The following is an 18,885-nucleotide window of genomic DNA, read 5'->3' on the forward strand; positions in this document are numbered from 1 at the left end:
GAGCTTACCCCCAGGAGACCAAGTCTCCCTTTCTTAGCAGTCATTGGCTGCTGGGAGTCCTTTGTCTGTGGTAGGGAGGGTCGAATGCTCAGATGCAATTTATGTGAAGAGGTGTAATAAAACCCCCCTCCACCCAGTAAGACCAATGTGCCAGCCAGGTCCGGGAAGACTCGGTGGTGGCCCTGTGATTCAGACCACACTTGAGTCTGGGGGGGAATAGTGAGACTGATTGAGCAGCAGAAGCAAAGCTTTGACCTTTAAGAGACAGGGCTGGGATCAGGGCTATTGATCAGCTTACACGGCAGGATGTTTGTGTATCGGTTTTTACATCGGTTCAGTGGAAGATCTGCAGCAAAGTGTGGAATATCCAGTCCAATCAACTTCAACTCCTGCAAACAAGAGAGAACAGGTTCGAAGCTTCTGTACCCAGTGCAGACTGGATGGCTTAGTGTTCACCTTGGACTCTGATCATGGATAAAACTTAAACATGCCCTTGGCCAGCTGATAAGGCAGCGATTTCCTTTAAGGGCAGGACGTGCTAGCCGATCCACTCCCGCTCTTGTCGGCTCGCTCTAGTCAATGAATCTGGGTAGAACTTGGGTGAAATTGGAAGTCCACTATGGGCTTCTTTAGTTTGGTTTCTTCTCCTGACCTCTACCACCACCAGAAAGGGTCCATGGGCAGAAAAGCTGCTGATGTCAGGGTGAGGAGACAACCCGATGGATACCCACAGCCTGAAGCAGAAGCGCTCTAGTGAAACCGCGTACGTGTGAGTGAGAAAGCTAAGCATCGCAGGGACTCGGACCCTAAAGGTGGTTTGTTAGCACAGCTGCAGTGAAGCACTGTTCACTCTGCCATGTAAGCAGCTCGAGCTTCTCACAGATCACTCAGAGAGGTAAGATCTACGTGAGAGATGGAGTGTGGGTGGCTTGGGAATGAAAACACGGACCAGGATTATGACAAGGAGGGCAGCTTGTGTGTGAGCTGTTCACATAAACCTTTCCTGTTCTGTGAGGAAGCGTGGGCATCTGTTTTCTTGTAGAAATGAGCCCCCAAAGAAGTTGTGAGACGGTGGGGTAAGGAGCAGGAAGCAATCTCCACATTATAAAATATTGGGTGAACAGCCTCTAAATGCCGGTGATGGGACCCGAAGAATAAAGGTGAATCATCAGTGTGGAGGCAGCCCTAGAATGGAAGGCGGCACACCGGATGGACATCTACTGGCCTGTCGGTTATCTTTACCTCAGCCCCTACCACAGCAGGCACTGGTGTTTTTCTTACAACCATGCCATTCAAAAGAGTAAGTGACTGTGAGAAACATTTCAGCTGTTTATCCCCCTGTGTCTAATAAAAAACAAAAAAAGGAGAACTACTCAGCTATCAAAAACAATGACTACATGAAATTCTTAGGCAAATGGATGGAACTAGAAAATACCGTCCTGTGTGAGGTAACTCAGTCACAAAAGAACACACATGGTATGCACTCACTGGTAAGTGGATCTTAGCCCAAAAGCTCGGATTACCCAAGATACAATTTACAGACCACATGAAGCTCAAGAAGAACAAAGACCCAAGTGAGGATGCTTCAGTCCTTCTTGGAAGAACAAAATACTCACAGGAGGAAATACAGGGACAAAGGGTGGAGCAGAGACTGAAGAAAAGGTCATCCAGAGACTGCCCCACCTGGGGAATCCATCCCATATGCAGACACCAAACCCAGTCACTATCACTGATGCCAAGAAGTGCTTGCTGACAGGAGCCAGATATGGGTGTCTCCTGACTCTGCCAGAGCCCTACTGATACAGATGAGGATGCTTGCAGCCAACCATTGGACTGAACAAGGGGACCCCAATAGAGGAGTTTGAGAAAGGACTGAAGGAGCAGAAGGGGTTTGCAACCGCATAGGAAGAACAACAATATCAACCAACCAGATTCCACCAGAGCTCCCAGGGACTAAACCACCAACCAATGAGTACACATGGAGGGACCCATGACTCTGGCCACATTTGTGACAGAGGATGGCACTGTCCAGCATCAATGGAAGGAAAAGCCCTTGGTCCTGTGAAGGATTGTTTCCCCAATGTTGGCTTTGAGGTTGGAGTAGGTGGGTGGGAATGGGAGCATCACCATAGAAGCAGGGGGAGGGGAGAGGAGGTATGGGAGAGGGAGGAAAGGGGTAACATTTGAAATGTAAATACATAAAATATCTAAGAGAAATAAAATTATTTAAAATAAAATATGAAAACGGAAAGAAAATGAGGTTGCATATAACCGGATCACCTGGAAGTCTACTTTATGGTCTACTGGAATGGTAGTTTCTGGGCTTGGACATCTAAAGGAGCAAATCTAGCAATACCCAGAAACACTCCAAGATGTATTCTTATTGTTTTTTATTTTATGTGTGCGTCAGTGCAAGTGAATGCTCTGTGCGTGTGTGTGCTACGGAGCCCCTCAGTATTTGTCTTTACTGTCGTTTCCATAAGCTTCTTCAGACAGCCGAAAAACCAGTTGCCATAGAAACCATATATTTTGCTTACACTTAATGAGTTCAGGGTTTTTTTTTGTATGCGCATGTGTAAGGGTGTGTGTGTGTGCGTGAATTTGTAATGGTGTGCTGGCATGTATGTGGGGTGTGCCTGGGTGATGAGGCAGAGGACTACGGTGGCTTCCCTAATGGTTCGCCACGTCATTTGTCAAGCCAGGGTCTCTGACTAGGCCAATTGTCAAGGCTAGCTCACCAGCTTGCCCTGAAGGTGCTTTGTCTCTGCCTCCTGAGTGCTGCGATTACAGGTTACCCCTCTTGCAAGGCCCCTATACTGTGTTCTGAACTCTGGAGTACTCACACTTTGCCCAAGGTAATTTTGTTCCTAGTCCCAAAGGATGCAGCAAAGCATACAAGTTTCACCCTTCAAGTCTCTTCTCAATGGTTACTTTAAGGAATCCGAAGCTAGAGAACGAGTCTGGAACTTGTGGGGCTCTGAAAGATTTTTAAGGGAAGAGACGTTGATTGAGGAAAGGAGGCCCTCACATCCTGGGCGTCTTGACTCAAGCAGTCTTCGCATTGCACATGCTGCAGGCATCCAGCCTTTGGTCTGGGGCCTCTTTCAAGATGGAGGTCCTTGCTGTCAACTGATATAGGCCTGCCCAGTTGCCATCAACATGGCTGAGACAACCTCAGTGGCCCAGGTTTTTCTTTCTTGTTGATGCTTCATCATTTTTGGCTTCTCGAGATACAAAATCTTGCACTGTTTGGGGTACGAGGACGTCAGTCGTTCTTGAAGACAAACTGCCAAGGAGGTGATTCAGCACAAATCTAAATTTTTCCCCATTCCAGATAAAACCTTTGTACCAATAGTGCCCTTAAAGCCAAAAATTGCCATTGTAATTGTACAGGTTTCTCCTCAAGGTTTTCCAGTGGTTTGCTATATTACTCTTGTGGGACGCACAAAACATGTCCAGTTTTGGAAAACTTAACCCAAATCAGCATTATTTTTCAAGGTTAATTAGAGCAATCATGAGCTTATTTAAGTGGCGTTTTGTTCTTCCATTGGTTAAGATAGTTTACAAGTGGACTTTCTTTAGAAAGAACCATAAGGGAGAACTTGTCCAAAAGAGATAATTTTTCAAAATAACCTTCCTTAGTTGTACGTGCCGCTTAGAAAGGATAGGTCTTTCGGAATCAGCTCAAGACGCCTCAGTATAAGTTTAATTATGCCCAAAACAAATCTTAGAATGTTTCCATCCTTTGCTGGCGTGCACACTACCAAATAGAATTACTAAACTCAACAAAGGCCAACGTTGCCCTGGGAACACCAATGGTGAAGCATTCAAAGATGGTGCGGTTGTATTTGTTGTGCTTTGCCTGGCTTGGGTCTATAATGACTCCTTTCTTCTCCATTGTGCAGACAGAGTCACAACTCTCCTCAGTTTCCACCCCCAGTTTGGACACAGTCTAAAAAGCAACTGGAAAAGGCCTCAAATACAAAAGGAACCTTGGAAACAGACCAGGGCCGGAGAGCGGGCTAAGCACGTGGAAGCTGACTCTCTAGGAGATCTGAGATCCAGGGCTGCCGTCTCTGAGTTGGTAAGAGCTGCTTAATTGGCTGAACACTGTAAATGCAAATTAGCCAAGCAGAATCGCAGCAGGGCAGAAGCAGTGCGTACTGGGGAGGCTTTGTAATTTAGCTTGTCACTGAGTGGAAAATCAAACAAGTTTCCAGTTCAGTAACTCTGCAGGGATTTTCTCTCTAACCACACAGAAACAGCAGAGGCTTAAATCTTCATTACGATAAAGTGTAGGGGTGATGGGCTGAAGCCACGTAAATCATTTTCAAGTTTCTGTTTGCCTGGTTTTGCTTCTAATATAATCAATCATATTTATTTATTTATTTATTTATTTATTTATTTATTTATTTATTTATTTATTTATCGTCTCCATGGGTTGAATGGTGTTTGCCAAGGAGCTGTGCTCATATCAGAACCTATGAGTGTGATTTTTTTTTTTTTGTAAACGTCTGTGGGGTAGGTCACTCTGTATGGATTACCCGATGGGAAGGCATGTCAAGACTGATTAGAGTCTGGCTTGAGGTAGCTGCCGTCGAGAAACACTTGGGCCCACGTGAAACGGAACAAGGTAGGCAAGTGCTCTCCTTGGAGGCTCCAGAGAGAGAGAGAGAGAGAGGCTCTGACGATTCCTCAATTCAGTTGCTGAATCTGACAATCTTTGGAGAACCAAGATCTGTTGTTGTTTTAAGCCAAGACTACTATGACAGTCACCAAGCCCAGTGGCAGTCTGTATTGGGCCAGAGAGAGTTGAAGCACCTAACTCTAGAGAAAGAAAGTACAAACATGTACTGTGTGTGTGTGTGTGTGTGTGTGTGTGTGTGTGTGTGTGTGTACTGTCATAACTAAACACCACAGAGTTGTGGTTTTAACCAAAGGATGGTATTATTTTTCATCGTCACTGCTGAAAAGCCCCAAACCAAGATGTCAACCATATAGATTTCCTTGTTAATCTTTGGTTTGTAAGCAGCTGTCAGCTCTGTGCATGCCCATGTCGTATCAATGTGACTCTTGGGGGAAGAAGAGGACGGCAAACTCACTAGTTTCTCTTTTTGTGAAGGCATCAATCTCATCCTAGACTCCCTGTTCCATTACTCTGTCCAGCCTAATTACCTCCAAAGGGCCTCATCTTCAAGTACTGCCAACGAGGGGAAGCTTTCCTCAGATTGGAAGAACACAGTCACCGTGTCATCGTGTAAGGCAAGCAAACAGAGTGGGTGCTGCTCTTAGAGTTAGAGCACTGTCAGCAGATGGCAGCATTTAGTGTTGGCCTTGGGACACACTGGGCATTCGAGGCGAGTGACTTGTGCCAATAGGCCATGCGTCCACAGGGGAGACAAAGGAAAGGGAAAGAGCAGAGGGCCCGTCTGCAGCAAGTTAATAGCGCAATAGAATTGCCCTGTGTGCTTGTGTTCAGGTGACCATCAAGGGGGATGAGGAAAGGGTCAGCTCTAGTCCAGTGTGGTACTGTATGAGCCTTCGGGGGCTGTCGGGGAAGGTGACACACATATGGTAAGTAAACACCCAACACATTTACTGTTTCATAGCTCTGGAGTGCACAAATCAGAAACCAAGATATGGGCAGGGCCACACCTGGGATGGCTGTAGTGGGGATATTTTATCGGCTCTCTTTACCTTCTAACGGGACGTTCACCCACAGCTCAGTTGCACATCGCATGATCTCTTAACTGTTGACCGTTTAACTCTCTGCGTCTATCATGGTCCTATCTGAAAATGAGATGTCATCCTGAGGCAGGGGGACAATAGGACTTCAGCAGGTGTGCGAGGGTGCAATTCAATGCATCCCACAAACCCCAAGGAAAGCATACAGTGCCGGTGGGAATCTGATGGGTGGGTCACGGAAGGGTAGAAATAACGCACACCAACCCCAGGGATGTCTACGGTAGCTCGCAAAGCCCTGAAGACCAAGGAGTAACTCATTAGGGGCAGTGCACAGACAGATGCCACAGTGCTAGGACAGGCTCTCGGGAACAGATCAAACTCTGGGACTGAAGGAATGAGAGGAGGAAAACGTCAAGTCTGGGAGCAAAGATCTCGTACTCCCAAATTATGGGGAGATCTGAGGTGACATATGCCAGTGACGACTGCAAACACTCTCCAGAGAATGGGGCTGAGACAGGCTGAGGTGGCGCCCCTCTCGGAAAGAGTCACTTCTACAACACATAGCACGCTAATTTCTGAAGAGAAAGTCTGGGGCCTTTACCTGCGTTTTAGTTAATTCCAAATTCCAGCAATCAATGGGAAATCAAGGACTACACGGAATGGCTGGGGAACGGCCCCACCTCAAGCTCTGAAGTCTGGTTCTTGAGAAACTGTCTTACAGAAAAATCAGAAACGAGGCTGTCCCCCTTATGCGTTCCCAACCTCCTTCAAGAAAGATGCATATTTCTGTCAGAAGGATCATCAGTCTTTATCCTAAATCAGATACCGAGCTCGAAGGGAATTTACTCAGTGAGTTAGGAGCAGAAACTCATACAGCTTCATGTATGACTTATAGCTGTCGTGGTAATGCATGTAAATCCAGGCATTATCGTCAATTTGCATAATGATTACAAATGACGCAATTTCTCAATGCACGTTTGGTCTTTTAATGTTAGAGTGGAAGGGCCCTGAAGTAGTATAAGCAACCGTGTGAGCAGGACAAAAAGCAGTTTCAGCTACCAGGCTTAGCTAGACTCAGTGATTCAGCCATCAACACCTTCTTAGGGGCACTTAGAAGTAGGAGCATTTTCCCTCTTCCGTTTCAGTAACTATGAACACAAAATAGTAGAGAATCTGAAGACTGTTATGTGAACGTCAGCTGTACCCACAGTCGGGAGTATTATACTTCCCGGAAAACTGCGAAGAAATCACCCTCAGTCTGAGGGCACTGTGGGCTATGAAGATTTGAGAATGGACTGGGTGATGTCAGGGGGAAAGGAAACCCAACCAGTGTGGGCCCTTGGCTGAGCAAATGCTAGCCCATGACATACAGCTCAAGTGTGGGATACGAACATCCGGGCACTTTCCACTCAGTCAGGCACGCACAGTAAGAGTGGCATCAAGGACATTGCAATACAACTAATGGTGTTCTTAGAATAAAGGTGTACGGAAAATGTCTATTAAGAGTGAAAGACCTAAATATTTCTTCTAACCCTGGGACAATGGCTGCGTTTATGTGTCTGCTCAGCAAGGCTGTGGTGCCCAGGTTGCCTGACCACAAAGCAAACTAGAGCTCATTATGAAGTTGGTAGATGAAGTTGCGATGAACTCAATGGATTCAGGGTAGATTGCTATTTGTACAAACGGCAGGTCTTATCCAATCAGTTAACTGAATTCAGAAGGAAAACAACTTCCTCATGGAGGAGGGAATTCCGCTCCCTCCTGCCTTCAGACCTTTCTGTGGTTTACCAGCTGGACAGCCTCCCCTGAAGCCTAGACTTCCTAGTTTCCGTAAGCTAGTTCACTAAGACAACCCGCTCTCTAGGTAGTCCTGCGGCTTCTAGGCACACATCCCGTCGGGTTTCTGGAGAACCAGAGTAGACAGACGTGGTAAAGCCTGCTGGCCCGTGCTCCACAGGAAGCCCAGTGTTGCTCACGGGAGGACTACTAGCTGAAGACAATTCCTGATTGCACGCCTTGAGGAAAATTTAATTCCCCTGCCCTTCTCTCGTTAAATACTGTTAGTAGCTTCACCCAAAGCACTAACCAAAGCCACCGGCGCACGTCACCACACTCTTTGGGGACTGGCCAGTTCTTGCTCAGTGGGAAATCACTAGTCTAGTTCAACCTACTTGTTTTGTAGGTAAAGAAACTGAAGTTTGAAAAGTGTTACCTCCCCAACACTGACTTATTAGTGGTCAAATAAATAGAAATCTTTACATGCAAATACAAATGTTATGAATTAAATTGTTCACTCATACATTGAACGCATAAAAGCCCGGCACATGGTAAAGTGAACATTTAGCGTGCAAAGTGGACAATTCTGTTTTACATATCTGAATAGTTTTTCTACGCCAGTACACGAATTGCTTATGGTTTGGCCCTTGCAGTCGCCAACCTTTGTCCAGGAACATGGCTGTCCCTCATTTAGAGCAAATTAGTCACATTAGCTTGCTTGCCAGACCTTATGTGACCCGTCCTTCTTTAGTAGTGCCAAGAAGTTGCCTTGCAGTGGGAGAGGGCAGAGACAGGACCAGAGGGGAGCAGAAGCGAGACATGAAGGGGCTTTCTCAGGGATCTGGCTTGACCTTCCAGCCATTCCTGAAAGTCACTCAACTCTTTCTTTGCTCCCACCAGATACATTAATATCCTCTCAAGAAAGACTCTTTTACTTGGATAAAAGTTGATTAGAACTATGTTTTCATTACAATAAAAGCATTCTTTTTATTTCCAAACCAGAAAATGGCATTGCACTTCAAAGCGACCATGCAATTCTGAGACAGTGGGATATTTACACTCTTGTTTGATGGCCTGCACCGTGAGTCCCCAGCAGAGGTCCTGACTCTCAGCTGCACCGTCAGCAGCATCTAAGGTGGTTTGATGATGAAGGTTCCCCAGAAGCCTCGGGTTTGAGCACTTGGTCCCCAGCTGGTGGTGCTGTTTGACAGGGCAATGGGACCTTCAGGAGGGTGAGCTTTGTTGGAAGATGTACAACCCCAGGGACCAGCTTTGAGAGATTTTACAACTCTGTCCCCATTTCCTTTGTCTCTCTGCTTCCTCAATGCCCAGTCTCTCACAAAGTTCTGCTGCCTTCCCCACCAGGATAGCTTTGGGCGGGAAATTCTTTTCTTTCCTAACTTGTTTGTTTTTTTCAGGGTATTTTTTTTAATCACACAGAAAGGTATGGCCAAACCACACATACCATGATTTTATCTGCACCACAATATTCATCCGGCTATTCATTTTTACAGAATTTTGGCTCATTATTAATATTTAACAGTTTTCCTCCTTCCAGTGACAAACTTTCTGAAATGACATTCTTACTTTAGGCCCCACCCTACCCCCCCGGAATGCAATTGAATTTCTGTTATTTGAGATGTAACACTGTGTGTGTGGGAGGGTGACACTGGTACTTTCATAGGCACCGGGGGGTGGGGGGAGATAGATAACTGGCCAGGCTTTCTGTGAGATTTATCAAGGCAGGTGGTGGTTAGGGGGCTTTGCATTTGGTAATGAGTGAGACCCACAGACCAACGAGAAGCCTCCGTGGGTAATGGGTCTTGTTACTAATGACCTGCGTTGGATCATCAGGCCCTAAATGATGAAGAGGAGAACTGACTTGTGGAGGTTGTCTTCTTATCTACATATACATGTGTACACACACACACACATACACACACATACTCACACTCACCCCACACACACACACACACACATACTCACACACACACACTCACATACTCACACACACTCACACAAACACACATACACTCACACACACTCACACACACACACACTCACACACACTCACACATGTACACACACATCACATACACACACTCACACACACACACACACACACTCACACACTCACTCACTCACACATTCACTCACACACACATTCACTCACACACATTCACTCACACACGCATTCACACAATCATGCATATATACTCATAAATACACACAAAAACACACTCACACATAAACATACACACATACACACATACACTCACACACACAAACTCACACTCACACACACTCACATACACTCTCACACTCACACAATCATTCCACACACATTCTCACACCCCCTCACACACACACACCCTCACAGACTCACATACTGATACACACTCACACACACTCACACCCTCATACACACTCACACACTCATACACACTCACACACACTCACTCACTCACTCATAATAAAGAATTGTTTGCTATATGAAAAAGAAGACAAACATTTGGAGATTCTTTTTACCCCCAAACTCCCTGAAAGAACGTCCACAGCCAGACTATTGTTGGCCTCTGTTAACTAAAGTGGTTCTCGGATGGTGAAGAAAAAGAAGAAATGAGAAAAATAAATTAGATAAAACCAGCTACTTTAATGGGAAAGAGAATCTAGACTTAAAAAGAAAGCTACCAAATTTAGAAAGATCGCAGTCTTCCCATTTATCCCGGATCATGGGTCAGTGCAGATGCCGCGGAGCCTGAAGCGTATAAGACTTCTGAGAGCTGAGAGCCACAGTGAAGCAAAGCAAGGACCCAGTCTGCTACCCATTAGCTCATTTCTGCTTGTGAGGCGCATGGTCTCATACTCTGTGTGCTTCAAGGGAAGGGAGTGTGGATGGTGTCCTTTGTCTCCACAAATCATGAGCACCTCTCTCTCCCTCTCCCTCTCTCTCCATGTCCCCCAACCCAGGTTTTCAAAAGAAAGAAACGCCACAGGGCAACATGCATTCAACAGCATCGCTTGCAATCCTAGCTTAGCGAGCACCCTGCTCTCGGCTGTCACACATCTAAGAAATACAGGGGTGGATGCCCGCCACCCACCCTGACTGCCATCTGCAGTCTACAGTCCATGTCACCTGGAAACAACAGAGTCCCTGGAAGGTAAGTTCGACACCAGGGATTGGTTTGCTTTTAATCCTCCCTCCTCCTGACTGTGCGTGATTTTTCAAAGATGGCCCCTCCTGGTCCCATCTCCTCACCTTTGAACCCATTCCTGTACTTTCCCTGCCCGAATTGGAGCTCTCTGCGCTCTCCCCTTCTTGCCAATAGCAGAGGCTCCTTGATCTAGCCCAGAAGTTAAGATGGCTCTGACATCATCAGTGCTCCCTGCTTAGGAGAATTAACCTGGCGAGCAGGGAAATGGTCCCAGTGAAAACCTGACCATTCCCACAGCCTGCCAATCACAGAAGGGAGAAAACGCCTTACCACTCACCTCAAACTGAAGAGAGAATTTATAGTCAGAGTCCTTGGCCATGTCCTTGATGTAAGAATCAAAGTCGTCCAGCTGAACAGGGCTTTGTCAAACACAAAGAAAGGAACGTGTCAAAATCAACATAGTGGGCGGCATATTGGTCAACATCACACCCGTGTAATTGGTTAACACCACACCTGTGAACTTTTCTCGGCAAGAATGGAACTTTCACTTTTCTGGAGTGAACACTCACTGTTACTAATTCTTTAAGTAAGGCTGTCAGTTGGTAATATGGTTTTAGAAAAGGTATGTATTCATAGGCTTCCTGGACACTAAGAATTAAACTAAATGCGAAGTGTAAATCTAGGAGTCGCTAGTTGTTTTCTGTATTTTCTTAAGCTATATTTTCTCCTCCACACCCAGCCTTTCCTTCTGGGCGGGGTCTACACATCGGGCCTATGCTTTAGTCTTGTGACATGTTCAGCTTCTCCCCTCTGTCTGCAGTCCCACATCCCATTAGCAACTGCACAGCAGGGGTCAGGCATTTGGTTAAAGCTGTTGGCTAGCTAATCTACCTGGTAGGTTAATTTATAACATTTATTTATGCTAAAATTTTAGTAGATCATAAGGGGATTAAAGTTCTTGGAGCTCCTACTAAACTCCAGTGTTTTACATCAGAACTTATAGAAGCTCATAAACACATGGTCCGTCATAAGACATACTGACATGCTTGGTAGTTCCCCTCGAGCCAAGGACGGCTAGGATATAGCTTAATGGCCTGGCCTGCCTAACATGTGCAAAGCTTCGATCTGACCTCATCTTTGGCAGAACCACGCACACCTAAGAGAGTCATGGTTAAGGGATGGAAGTGAGGAATCTGCCATCCACCACTGGGTAGCAGACGACTGGCAAGAGCCCAGGTAGAGCAAGTTCTATCTCAGAGGAGCCCCCACTTTAACCTTTTGCTCTTTCCAAAATACCAGCTAAGGCTGGACTCGAATGTCTGACACACTTTGTTAGAGCTGCTTTCTCTGCTGTGCGTTGCTGTAGTGAGGCACTGATCTTAAAGCTGGATTTGACACTTCGAAACTGCCTGTCATTAGGAAACCAGGAGCTGGCTGTAGTGCTGGTCTGATGTTGCTTGCATTGCAGTGCTAGACATTGGTCTCGAAGGCCTGGTTGCCCCCAGAGAGTCTGTGGGTAGACCCAAGTGACACTGTGTAACTTCATCCTCCAAGTTATTCCTAATTGGTGAGTAACGATGCCTACGGCCTATAGCTGGGCAGAATTGAGATAGGTGGGGCTTGTGTTTCCCAGGTTGGGTCTGGGGAGACCACGAACAGAAATGAAGGTAGAGAGAGAAGACACCATAGGGTAAGAATCTTAAAATCATGGCCGTGAGAGCTGGCTAATTGGAGCTAAGAGCAGCCCAGACGAAACATGGCCAATCCTACAGTGAGGTTCTTGGAAGGAAAATAGACAAAATAGCATAGAGGATAGATATCTGCCCAACTCTAGTGCTGATAAAGGCTTATTATAAAGTGAAGGTCTCACGTGTCTTTTATCTGGGAATTAAATAATCAAAGGCTGGGTAGAAGTGCCTGATTGAGATTAAATGTTTCCACAACTCATAAGAGCACGTTGAGTGGAGGCAGACCATGTATATGACCAAGAAGAAGCAGAGGATGGAGAGGTAACACGGAGAAGAGGAGAGACCATTAGGAGTGAGGAGAGGGCATTTAAAGGATGGGGCAGAACAGAAGGGGTTGCATGAAGACAAGAGGAGACTGACATCTGGGATCAGAGTCCAGATCTTTCCTCTTCTCCTTTCTGCCTGCGACTTGGAAGGAGAAATTTCAGAGTGTCACCCATCCCAAACTATTGTCTCTTCTTGGCCAATTCATGCCCCTCTCCTGCACCCCCCGGTACATGTTAATGGGATACTTATTGATGTTAGACAGACTTTGGAAAAATTATCTTACTGTGTCCTAAAATTATAACGCATTCAAGGCTAAAAATTATATTTTATCTTAATGTTTCTTTTGAAATATCAGAGAGACTTACATGTGTCTAGTTCTGTTTCTTTCTATCAGCAATAATGTCACCAGAGCCCCCTTGACTTTTTGTGGTAAAAATCAAGACTGAATTCTATTTAGAGAAAGTTCCACTCTTTATATATATTGCAGGATTTTAATCAAGAAAAGGCCCGAAGCTGATAAACTCATAAGCTTCTCAAGTCAACGGATGGTTAATTTCCACTCGCTGGAACCATTCTCTTATGACTTAACAGTTGAGGGGCTAAGTAAGAGCACAGGCTAGCTAATCATATTTCCTGATTATTATGAAGGATTTCAGAAGTAGTATTATCAAAGTATTAATTTTAGTGCCAGCTAGAGTAAGAACCTTTCTCTGGAATAAATGTAGACTTCCAAAACATAGAAGGACCAGAGCCTTCGTTTACCTTGATGTACACATTAGATGGTCATATGTTTGACATGCCACATGGCCTCTTGCAAGCTTTCTGTAAGTCCTAACAATCCATTCTTTCTAAGGTCCCATACAGTAAGGACCGATGCTTTCTCCTGACATGGGTTCTGTGATAAGAATCTTTCCTGGTCCCCCCATCCCTGTGCATAAAGAACATAGACTGTGCTTTTCCACACACAGCATCCTCCTCCCCCACAGTCCTTCTGTTGGGAAGCACGTTATCTTTTTTATCCTCGGTCGCTGAAGTTGACACAGCCTTGAGTTAACGGAGACTGGCATCTCAGCTAAGGGGCTGCCCAGATCAGACTGGTCTGAGTGTATGTATGCCTGTGGGGAGCTGTCCTGAATGCTAATTGCTGTAGCGGGTCCTACACCACTGTGGGTGGCACAGTGCTTCTCTGGCTTCTGTGGAATTTCTGGACAGGTGACTCTGTAGGAGCCACAGTGAGCCAGGAGGCAGATCTCCTCCGTGAGTTTCTTTTGCTTCAAGTTATCTTTTTGTTTGTTTGTTTGTTTGTTTGTTTGTTTTTGAGACTGGGAATGGGGCAGGGGTATCTATCTATGTAGCCCTGCCTGCCTGCCTTAGAACTTGTTATGTAGACCATGCTGGCCTAGAGCTCAGAGAGCTGCCTGCCTCTGCTTCCTTAGTGCTGGGGCTAAAGGTGTGTACCACTAAACGTGGCTCCTGCTTGAGTTCTTGCCCTGGCTTCCCTCAGCATGGTACTGTAACCTGTGAGAAAAAACCCTCCTGAGTTATTTGGGTCAGAGTTTTTTGTCACAGCAATAGGAAGGTTCCGATTTGGAAAGTTAAGGTCATCATGAAGGAAGTCTCTGAGGGCAACAGTGCTGTGGACTTACTTCGTCAGTTTCCTCTTCTTTAAGCCATTTTTACTCCTGAAAATTGAAAAAAACACACACACATTTATCAGGATAAAACGTTGGTCCATATGGTTAAACTTTAAACTTACTGTAATGTTAAAATTTATTTAATTTTCAATACTTTGGACTTGTTAAGCTTGTCCTCTGTGCATGAAAAGATAACAATTTCTGATTCACACTAAGAAAGGATTAGGTCTCGAGAACGCACCCGAGTTTTGTATTTCCCCCTTGCTGAAAACTGAGTTCTACAAACACAGCTGCTGACTCCTGGTAATTACCTTAATAGGAAGTTTTATTAGCAACCCAAATATCCACTTCCTGACAAGACAAGAAAGAAGAATCTGGGGGTAAAGATTGTACCAGGGAGGCAGAGGGCAGGACTCTTAGTTACAGGCTGAAATAACCTGTCATTTTCGGCAGGTGGTGTCGACTGTGTGACTGCTGGGGTCAGGGGTGCGACTCACACAATTCTCCTGTGTGCTCACAGTTTCAATAAACAGGAAGAAATGGACCTGCCTCGTTTTCCTCCTTAGTTCATTAATAACCCACAAACTCAAACACAGGAAGTGTTAGTGTATGGTTCAGTTAATTACATCTGCTTAGGGCAATTCAGAGTGACAGTTTTCACACAGCAGGTAAAGGACTCAACCCAAGTCGCCTCACACCACGGTAGCAGCTGTTTGAAGTACGCCGTCGTATTTTATCATCAGTACAAGTGGCGTGTGTTACCTCACTGAACCAGTGGTGGAATGAGAGTACCTATGGCTATAATCCATGTCACTGGTCTTTACACGGTTTAACAAAGGCACACACATTTTCAAAACTGCCAATAGAAAACAATCAGTTCTAGGTACAAGGACTTCATGTATCCAATTGCTTGTTTGTACATTAGAAGTGTAACCGTGTAGACGTCTCAGCTCCGGAAGGCCTGTGACAGAACGCAGCAGTACCCTCTCCAAGCTTTCATAGCACGTGGCACACGGCTACGTCTCATGGGGGGTGGCAGATACTTGTCCCACCTGCTAGATGCGTGTGCTCTTCAGAACTGACTGAGTACAGACAGTGGATGATGTAGCAGGTGACCAATGAACAATTGTTATGTTGGATTGAAGGAAACCGTCATAAACTCATATTGTCCTCAGAATTTCACTTAGTAAGTTATGCAAATTACACCTCTTGTATGGTGTGTGTGTTTGATATGGTGTGCATGATTGTGGGGTGGTGGTGGTGGTGGTGGTGGTGGTGGTGTGTGTGTATAGTATGTGTGTACATGTGGTCTGTGTGTGGGAGAGTGTGGTGTGTGTGTGTGTGTGTATGTGTGGTCTGTGTGTGTGAGAATGTGGTGTGTGTATTTGATATAGTGTGCGTGTATGTGCAGTGTGTGTGTGTGTCTGTGTGTGTGTGTGTGTGGTGTCCAATTGAAGGAAAAAGTCTTAAATCCCATATTACCTGCATAACCTCACTTAGTCAATTATGTGAATCACATATCCCGTGTTCTCTTTATTGTATGTGGTTTTAAGGTAGGAGCAGGACTAGGAAATGGAAGAGAAAGGAGGTTGGGTTGAATACAGGAGACAAATGAACTCAAAGTGAAAGATATACTTGAGAAAAATGTCTTCCTGAGGGCTGGGGCTGGTTCAGCCAGTACCAAGTTTCGCTGACAGTTCTGAGAACCTAGGTCCAGCCCAGAAACACAAGGCAGAAAAAGAGAACTGACTCCTGACTTCCACATGTTCACTGTGGTGTGAGCCTGCAATCATAACACACACACACACACACACACACACACACACACACACAGACCATAACACACACACACACACACACACACACACAGAGCATACCCCCCCACACAGAGACCATAACACACACACACACACAGACCATACACACACACACACACACACACACACACACACACACACACACACACACACACAGAGCACATACCTCCCCCCCCACACACAGAGGCTTGCACCATTGTATTCAATAAATGCCCACCAATGAAAGGTAAGACTATTTACTATTCTCAGACTGTCTAAAGCATTATGATAACTTGGCCCATTTGTGAGGTCCTGTGAAGTGAGGCCTCTGGTTAGCGAGGAGGAAATCAGGTCAGGAGTTATAGAGAGAGAAGCATCCACAGTGTATATGGAGTCTCTGGGTTTGGATAGCTTTTATTTCTTCTACTTCCAAGTGACGACACCCCACATCCCTTTCCTGCTTCTCCCCTGCTTGCCCAGCCTCATCTTCACCTTTTATTCTTAGACGTTAGAAGAAATACAAGCCTGCCCCATCAGTTAAAAAGTCACCGATGTCGGGCACAGCTGTACCCCTTAGGATGCTGGAACCTACAGAAAGCTCTGCGGCTCCTCCTTGCTTCAGCTCTCATGGTGGTGAGTTAATGTCAGGAATGCTACACAGCCCCTTTCACCAGCGCTTTAAGAAAGCAGAAGGCCAGGGCAGGCGCCTGACACCCTGCTAGGATCGGGAGACTGAAAGTGAAGAAGAATCCTTTCCCACCCAAACAGACTGTAAAAGGGATCCAGCGCAAAGGAGTGTGTGCGGAAGAGAGATGCTGCACACATCCACGCTAAAAGCACGAGTCGCTGCTACTCCACAGCTCAGGAGGAAAAGACTCGCGGAGAACAGGTGCACATTTTTTTTTCCAATTCCATTTTCTATGGTGTGAACTTTCCATGTGATGTAAAATTCCCCTGAATAACTTGTATGGGGTGCTGTGGCCATGAGGGTCTGTGTATGATTTGTGGCTGCTTTCAATGCTCTGTTTAGATTCTGCTGAATCAGGAGTGTCCCTGTACTGGAAGGCTGTGGAAAATGCCAAGACTGACTGACGGCAGGCCACAGCCACAGGGAGAGCATCTTTCTGCCTTTTCGAGTGCCGTGCCAAATGCACCACTGCAGGGAGTGAGGAGTGGAGAATTCCCTTATGAACACGTAGGTTAAGGCTTGACTGGCAGTTTACACTACAGGTGATGGGGCCGGCTGGTGTGCACAGGTGACAGTGAAAGGATCGGGCAAAGTTTATGGTCTCAGTGATAAGATTACCTAAACAACCAAAGGAACATCACCCATCAGACAGGCAGGCAGGCAGGCAGGCAGGCAGGCAGGCAGGCAGGCAGGCAGGCAGGCAGGCACGCAGGCACGCACGCACGCACGCACGCACACACACACACACGCAAGAGAGAGACAGAGACAGAGACAGACAGACACACGGAGAAACATATACACTTCATTTTCTCCCTTTTCATTTATGGATGACAAGGTTAAAATCCAGAGTGGCTTAGAGGAATTATTCTAAGTTCTAAGAATATTCTAAGACCTTTAGGGGCACAACGGTCTAAGGAAACCAACCACAGTACAGCCCATTCCTCAAAGGAGTCTGAGGCAACGACAGAGGTGTGGAATATGCGGTGATTAAGACAAAGTGTAGAACCCTAGAGGCCCCAGGTTCATAAATGCAGCTTTCACATGCTAAACCAAAGCCACCATAAAACCTGAAAAAGGCGGTTTGTACCCTACTCCAAACGTAGCACACAGCGGCCATGTATACAGCTGAACATTGTCACTAAATGTCAGCCATGCTTAAAATGTCATTTAGAATCAGAGCAGAAGCAGGGGTGTCTGTGTATGGCATGCAGGTGGCTATGGCAGAGAGAAGAAGCAACAGTGAATTTAGTTCAGAGTAGGAGACACCCTCAGAGAGTCCGGCTCCAAGACCACTAAAGTCAGCAATCCTCGTAGAAGCCAATCTGATAGGGCACTAGTGCCAGACGCACACATTCTGCCACCTGGCAAGGACTACATGACACTGTCTGACGGGATCTCTTGACTTCCCCCAGTCTTCTCGAGGCGTCCGGGGCTGGTAGCAAGTCAACTGGAACCCATCTCTTCAAATCCCTGCTTCCGGGGGAAGCTTTGAAAGCCTGTGGGGTGTACCTGTGCTGTCTGAGGCTGTTGTTAACAAGGTGGATGAAATGCGACAACAAGCACATCCATGGGAGGCTTCACAGACACAAGCAGAAGGAGGGGTTCGCAGATCGAGCAGTGGGGAATTCATTTTCTGGTTGCGATGTGTGGACGTTTTAGAATGTGACAACAGAGACTGGTCTCTTGTCTTGAACTGTCTCTTCTCACATTGAGGCAACTATTTACAACCTCGGGATTTTTCTTTTCTAAAAACAGTAGGGCATTTCACACCTCCGGGCTAGGGTTTCACACTACTCGATCAATACTGTCCATAGTGGACCTTGAGGGGTTGGGCATCTGTTCCTCAGTGGGCCCTTAAGAAAGACACACAAGTTGTGAACTGTAGAAAGTGAGAAGAGCTGAGTGTGTGTGTGTGTGTGTGTGTGTGTGTGTGTGTGTGACTCTTTCTCTGATGGTTTTGGGGTAAAATAATTTTGGATTCTTTGGTCTGAGCTGGGAAAGGGATGTGGCACTGTTCACAGCTTTCCTTTAACTGAAACCTGTGGTAGACACTCCAGTGACTACCTGCCTCCTAAGGTCAGTTGGATGGTGAATGGGGGTTTTGCTGAAAGGAAGTACAGATTTTTAGATCAAGGC

General features: G+C 46.0%; 1 protein-coding gene across 1 annotated transcript in view; it reads right to left on the bottom strand.

Annotated features, from left to right (window-relative positions):
- Ptpro (protein tyrosine phosphatase receptor type O) overlaps positions 1–18,885 on the bottom strand; it is a 205,928-nt gene that overhangs the window by 19,019 nt on the left and 168,024 nt on the right. The window contains exons 18-20 of the mRNA XM_032905510.1: positions 14,278–14,313; positions 10,954–11,035; positions 299–389 (exon numbers count right to left, since the gene is read on the bottom strand). Coding sequence (XP_032761401.1) covers positions 299–389; positions 10,954–11,035; positions 14,278–14,313 — 209 coding nt within the window. The remainder of the gene's footprint in view (positions 1–298; positions 390–10,953; positions 11,036–14,277; positions 14,314–18,885) is intronic.

Source organism: Rattus rattus, chromosome 6 (assembly GCF_011064425.1).
Source record: "Rattus rattus isolate New Zealand chromosome 6, Rrattus_CSIRO_v1, whole genome shotgun sequence".
In the NCBI taxonomy this organism is placed as follows: Eukaryota; Metazoa; Chordata; class Mammalia; order Rodentia; family Muridae; genus Rattus; species Rattus rattus.